Source organism: Clinocottus analis, unplaced genomic scaffold (assembly GCF_023055335.1).
Source record: "Clinocottus analis isolate CAN_PGR_092001 unplaced genomic scaffold, fCliAna1.0.p SCAF_34, whole genome shotgun sequence".
Lineage (NCBI taxonomy): Eukaryota > Metazoa > Chordata > Actinopteri > Perciformes > Cottidae > Clinocottus > Clinocottus analis.
In genome coordinates this window covers 556,436-563,671 of record NW_027176087.1, presented here as the reverse complement: position 1 = coordinate 563,671, position 7,236 = coordinate 556,436, and the positions used below count along the sequence as shown (strand labels likewise).

The following is a 7,236-nucleotide window of genomic DNA, read 5'->3' as shown; positions in this document are numbered from 1 at the left end:
AGACCACGTCTGCACCTTTGTCTTCACACCAGGACCCACAACCACGACAAACAACTCCAGTACACAGCTTCAGAGAACTGGGCTATTGGTAATATTGGAAATTAGTGTCATAATTCCAATGAGGAAAGGGTTAGGGTTAGGATCATTTTGTTTGAATTGTTTTCACTTTTCTTATAGATTAAAAAACAAATGAATCACATCAATCAATCTTTACACAGATGGAGCATTGTTGAGAGTTTCATCTTTTCTAAGATTTTAGTTTAAAACTCGTTTATTATCCATATCATGTGCAGATGATGACGACGACGACGACGATGATGATGATGATGACGACGATGATGACGATGACGATGACGATGATGACGACGAGGATGGGGCCTATCACAAGGGCTCTGTGTGCTCATATTGTGAATTCTGTGAGGTAGGTCTGAAACAAATATCAGAAGACGTTCACAAAACTGTGTGGTGTGAAATCCTGAATCAGAACATATTGATGTGCAGGGATTGACTTAACTGTGCTAGAAACAGCTTGCGTTGTCACAGTGACATCAGCTTCATCCCACATTGGAGGTCCGCGTCCTCTCTAACTGTATGGTCTTCTTACAGCACTGTGACGCCTGTGACAAGTGTCCTTGTAAAGAGGGAGACAAGTCTGAACACTGCGGCGACTGCAAGGTGAGAACATACGCTAACTTCAGCCTGAGCTCCCTCTGACCCACAGAGCAGGAAACACTAACTCTGCTTTGTCAGCGGCGTAAGGTGTTATTATGACCACCATGGTATTATGACCATGTTATTATGACCACCATGTTATTATGACTACCATGTTATTATGACCACCATGTTATTATGACTACCATGTTATTATGACCACCATGTTATTATGACCACCATGGTATTATGACCATGTTATTATGACCACCATGTTATTATGACCACCATGTTATTATGACCACCATGGTATTATGACCATGTTATTATGACCACCATGTTATTATGACCATGTTATTATGACCATGTTATTATGACCATGGTATTATGACCATGTTATTATGACCACCATGTTATTATGACCATGTTATTATGACCATGTTATTATGACCACCATGGTATTATGACCACCATGTTATTATGACCACCATGTTATTATGACCACCATGGTATTATGACCATGTTATTATGACCACCATGTTATTATGACCACCATGTTATTATGACCATGTTATTATGACCACCATGTTATTATGACCACCATGTTATTATGACCATGTTATTATGACCACCATGTTATTATGACCACCATGTTATTATGACCACCATGTTATTATGACCATGTTATTATGACCACCATGTTATTATGACCATGTTATTATGACCATGTTATTATGACCACCATGTTATTATGACCACCATGTTATTATGACCCTGTTATTATGACCATGTTATTATGACCACCATGTTATTATGACCACCATGGTATTATGACCATGTTATTATGACCATGTTATTATGACCACCATGTTATTATGACCATGTTATTATGACCACCATGTTATTATGACCACCATGGTATTATGACCATGTTATTATGACCACCATGTTATTATGACCACCATGTTATTATGACCATGTTATTATGACCACCATGTTATTATGACCATGTTATTATGACCATGTTATTATGACCATGTTATTATGACCACCATGTTATTATGACCACCATGTTATTATGACCATGTTATTATAACCATGTTATTATGACCATGTTATTATAACCATGTTATTATGACCATGTTATTATGACCATGTTATTATGACCACCATGTTATTATGACCACCATGGTATTATGACTATGTTATTATGACCACCATGTTGTTACGACCATGTTATTATGACCATGTTATCAGGACCATGTTATTATGACCACCATGTTGTTACGACCATGTTATTATAACCATGTTATTATGACCATGTTATTATGACCACCATGTTATTATAACCATGTTATTATGACCATGTTATTATGACCATGTTATTATGACCACCATGGTATTATGACCATGTTATTATAACCATGTTATTATGACCATGTTATTATAACCATGTTATTATGACCATGTTATTATGACCACCATGGTATTATGACCATGTTATTATGACCACCATGTTATTATGACCACCATGTTATTATGACCATGTTATTATAACCATGTTATTATGACCATGTTATTATAACCATGTTATTATGACCATGTTATTATGACCATGTTATTATGACCACCATGTTATTATGACCACCATGGTATTATGACTATGTTATTATGACCACCATGTTGTTACGACCATGTTATTATGACCATGTTATCAGGACCATGTTATTATGACCACCATGTTGTTACGACCATGTTATTATAACCATGTTATTATGACCATGTTATTATGACCATGTTATTATGACCACCATGTTGTTACGACCATGTTATTATGACCATGTTATTATAACCATGTTATTATGACCATGTTATTATGACCATGTTATTATGACCACCATGGTATTATGACCATGTTATTATAACCATGTTATTATGACCATGTTATTATAACCATGTTATTATGACCATGTTATTATGACCACCATGGTATTATGACCATGTTATTATGACCACCATGTTATTATGACCACCATGTTATTATGACCATGTTATTATGACCACCATGTTGTTACGACCATGTTATTATGACCACCATGTTATTATGACCATGTTATTATGACCATGTTATTATGACCATGTTATTATGACCACCATGTTATTACGACCATGTTATTACGACCATGTTATTACGACCATGTTATTATGACCATGTTATTATAACCATGTTATTATGACCATGTTATTATGACCACCATGTTGTTACGACCATGTTATTATGACCAATTCTAGCTCACACGATAGTTACTGGTTATGAGAATACACACACAGACGTCATCAGGTTTACAATGATTTGAGCAACAATCTGTCTGATATCAGTCTGAAGAGCTGTTGAGGCCATTGTTCTGTGGAGAGCTCTCTCTTTAACTTGTTCATCTGACTGAAACATTCGTTGGCAGACGACAGTAGTATGAAGCACTCTTTCACAGTCAGACAGAAGCATTCACCAACATGGTAGATTTGGAATGAAATATTAATAGTATCTTTAGCAAACATACCAATGGATGCAAAGGAAATGTTTTAATTTCTGTATTTTTGTATTAATTGCTTTCTTTCTCGTTCACAGATGTGTAGTTACTGCCATGTGTGTCCAGCTTGCCAAACTCTTTGCCAACCCGGTGAGTAAATGCAGGGCTGCCACAGAAGAGCAACTAGAAGTATTTACCTTAACCCTAACAGTGCTGTTGCTCCTCTCAGGTGATCCCTCCTTCTAGTTCTGAAGAGCACTGATGCAGCAAACTAAGTGTTTCATGTTTGTTAACCAATGAGAGGATGCTCTTTCCCATAAGCACTGGAAGACATTACATGTATTTTTCTCAAAGTGCATTTAAACACTGGGATACGACAACCCCAAAAATTGCAATAATACCACATAAACTTTATGAAATATTATAGATTGCTTCTAGTGCAACTTGATAGAGCTGGAGAACGTGTTTATGTGTTTCTCACTGTATTGTATGGGCCAAGATGCAGTCTGAACCCATGAGTCATATCACAACAGAGCTTTTGAGGTGTGTTCTCTCCTGATGTCCGTGGACAAGACTGCTGATTGGCTGAGCAGAGCATGGAGAGTTTGGTTTGACCAGCCAGGGGGCGCCGTGCAGGGTGTGGACACTTAAGTGGCCATGTAGTCCATGTTAACCCATCAGTCTAACTTTGACACATGTTCTATCTTAAAGGCAGAATTTGAATCAGTCGAAGGGCAGCAGTGTTAACCAACAGCCTCCAGCTCTGATGAGGAAGGTTGGTTGTTGTTTGCTGACGCGGCTCCAGCTCACACTCCCTTTGTGTCTTTTCTTCAGGGGGTGTTCTTGATGAAGTGACTGCATCTATCTACAAGTAAGTCCTACTTTCACTGAACACAAACCGGTTCCAACAGGAATGAACTACTCTGTGTAACCGGTTTGTCTCTCTGTCCACAGTTTTGTAGCTGATGTCTTTGATGATGACGATGAAGACAACTGAGCCGTATACGTTGCCACCATGTGGCCAAACTAATGTTTCACCTTCACTTCTGATGTTCATTGTTATTTTTGTCTTTTTCCTTGAGAACATTTAACATTTGCTCACCAATGATTGAATAGAAATGGTTAAAGGAATAACTAAATATATTTGTGTACTGTTGTGAACTGACAAGTCGTACTGTACTTTTAAGGAAAGTGAAATATTTGAAGTCATATTTGGGATTTGTTAAATAAAAAAGAGGGGACATTTTCACTAATTGATTCATTGCTGTAAGAGTGCTCACGAGACTGAATGAATGCAATGCTGTTCAACAATGAAAGAGAATGAAAGACAGTTAGGAAGAGCAAAGTAAAACAACATTAGACTTTGACTTGAGTGAGATGACTGGATGCAGAAAAAAAATATTATTATTATTTATTTTTCTTCTTTTTCTTTTATTAATCCCACAGTGTGGAGATTATGCTCTACATTTCACCATCTTTAGTAATTACGTATTTATAACAACTGTTTATACTGCACCAGTTGAAGTGGTTAAACTGACCAAAAACAGGATTGGAGTGTTTTGTTTTTAGCTCAGCTTGTTGTGCAGCCTGACAGCAGCAGGAAGGAAGGAAGGACTTCCTGTTCCTCTCCTTCACACACAGACGACGAATCAGCTGGTGAAGGAGCTGCAGAGTCCTGCATGGTGAGGGTGGTGATAGCTTAGCATCACCCTGCTGTCTCCCACCACCTCCACCAGGTGATAGCTTAGCATCACCCTGCTGTCTCCCACCACCTCCACCAGGTGATAGCTTAGCATCACCCTGCTGTCTCACACCACCTCCATCAGGTGATAGCTTAGCATCACCCTGCTGTCTCACACCACCTCCATCAGGTGATAGCTTAGCATCACTCTGCTGTCTCCCAGCACCTCCATCAGGTGATAGCTTAGCATCACCCTCCTGTCTCCCACCACCTCCACCAGGTGATAGCTTAGCATCACCCTGCTGTCTCCCAGCACCTCCACCAGGTGATAGCTTAGCATCACCCTGCTGTCTCCCAGCACCTCCACCAGGTGATAGCTTAGCATCACCCTGCTGTCACACAATATAGTAACAGTATTGCACAAAATTGTGATGACAGTGTGTACAGTTTATAAAGTGCACTATGCAATGCTACAAATGTCTAAAGTCACAAAGTTACAGCAGCAGCCGCTCACAGTCCAGTGATGTGTGTGTGAGCTGTTCACCAGCCTGAAGGTCTTCAGGAGGCCCTGCACTCCTCAGCTGCAGAGTCTGCTCTGTCCCTTCTTCATGGAGTGTGTGTGGTCAGTCCAGTCCAGTTTGTTGTTCAAGTGAACACCCAGGCGCTTAGAAGACTCCCCCTCCACATATTATGTACAAACAAGAATAGTCAATCTTTAATAAAAAAAAAAGATAATCTTCTTTAATAAAACAAAGATTTAGAGGACGGAAAGTCACAACAGTTAAAACACACATTCAAGTAAAGTGCAGAATCCTCTTTGACCAAACTATCAAAATAAAACAAAGACATCATTTTTGAGAGTCATAATGATATTCTGTATGGATCAAGCATTTCCACCAGTTTTGGGAGGCTCTATAGAGGCACACGTCTGCATTTCTTTGCTGCAAAATCACTCATTAGGTCATCATATGACCTAATAGTTCTCTGTACTCATCGTCCTATGAAGTCCTGGTTCAGTTCCTGTATTCTCTGTCATCATCAGAGGAGGTGAGGATGACGATTGCAGAGTCGTCAGAGAACTTTTGCAGGTGGCAGTTATCAGAGTTATGCTTGAAGTCTGAGGTGTACAGTGGAAGGAGAAGTGTTGTTGGTCCTTGTGCATCTCCACCCCAGGTGAGCTGTGGTATCTAAGAGTTGAGAGACAGTGGACAAGTATGAAAGTAAAAAGTAAAGTATGAAAGTAAAAAGTAAAGTCTGAAAGTAAAAAGTAAAGTATGAAAGTAAAAAGTAAAGTATGAAAGTAAAAAGTAAAGTATGAAAGTAAAAAGTATAATCATTATAACAATAACCTTTTTAAATTGTACAACCATTGAACATAAATACTGTTTTAATTCAATTATAGTTGTGATTAGAGCATATGAAATGCATAAGTTGCAATGTTTTATAATCTTTTCTATGTAAGGAGTATTGTGTGATAGGATACAGCAGCCAGTGTTACCACAAGGCAACAAACTCCCTGTCCCTCATATTTTGCTCAGAAAATGAAACAAGCAGTCAGACCAACAGCTTATGTGTTGTCCCCATCCTGAAATAGCATCCTTTCAAATATTATGGCACAATTTCATTCAATTAACCAAAGAAGCCTAGAATACATTATACATCTGAAAACATCCTCCTGCTGCTGGGACATTAAACACACTTCAAAACATATTTCACACTGCATGACCACTGATCTGTTACAGATTGTAAACACATCCCTTCTCTCAGGAGTTTTCCCACAAGCCCTAAAAAGTGCTGTTATTAAACCACTACTAAGACACACACACACACACACACACACATACACACATATATATATATATATATATATATATATATATATATATATATATATATATATATATATAGTATCACTGGATTACTGGATCTCAGCTCAGTACTGCAACCGACACGGTGGATCATTAATCTAGACACACTAAAGTCTGGGCTGGACTCTCTGGCGCAGCTTCAGATTTTCTGCTCCACATATCTGGAATAACGTCCCTGAAAGCTGCAGGTCTGCTGAGACCCTCGTGGACCTTGAGAGACCCTCAGAGACTCTGAGAGACTTTCAGACATCCTCAGAAACACTCACAGACCCTCAGAAACATGTTTCTGAGGGTCTATGGGGGCCTCTGAGCGCACTCAGAGACCCCCACAGACCCGCAGACCGACAGACACCCTCAGAAACACTCACAGACCCTCACAGACCCGCAGACCGACAGACACCCTCAGAAACACTCAGAGACCCTCACAGACCCTCACAGACTCTCAGAGACCCTCAGAAACACTCAGAGACTTTCAGCTCCTTTAAATCCAGACTGAAGACTGTTCTGT

The 7,236-nt window shown here is 39.1% G+C and overlaps 1 protein-coding gene across 1 annotated transcript in view; it reads left to right on the top strand.

The window, feature by feature from the left end:
- The window catches only part of LOC137799057 (uncharacterized), an 8,902-nt gene extending 4,474 nt beyond the window's left edge, over window positions 1-4,428 (top strand). The window contains exons 2-6 of the mRNA XM_068596144.1: window positions 294-421; window positions 607-675; window positions 3,278-3,329; window positions 4,014-4,050; window positions 4,134-4,428. Of these exons, the coding sequence (XP_068452245.1) occupies window positions 294-421; window positions 607-675; window positions 3,278-3,329; window positions 4,014-4,050; window positions 4,134-4,176 (329 nt within the window). The 3' untranslated portion in view covers window positions 4,177-4,428. The remainder of the gene's footprint in view (window positions 1-293; window positions 422-606; window positions 676-3,277; window positions 3,330-4,013; window positions 4,051-4,133) is intronic.
- The last annotated feature ends 2,808 nt before the right edge of the window (window positions 4,429-7,236 follow it).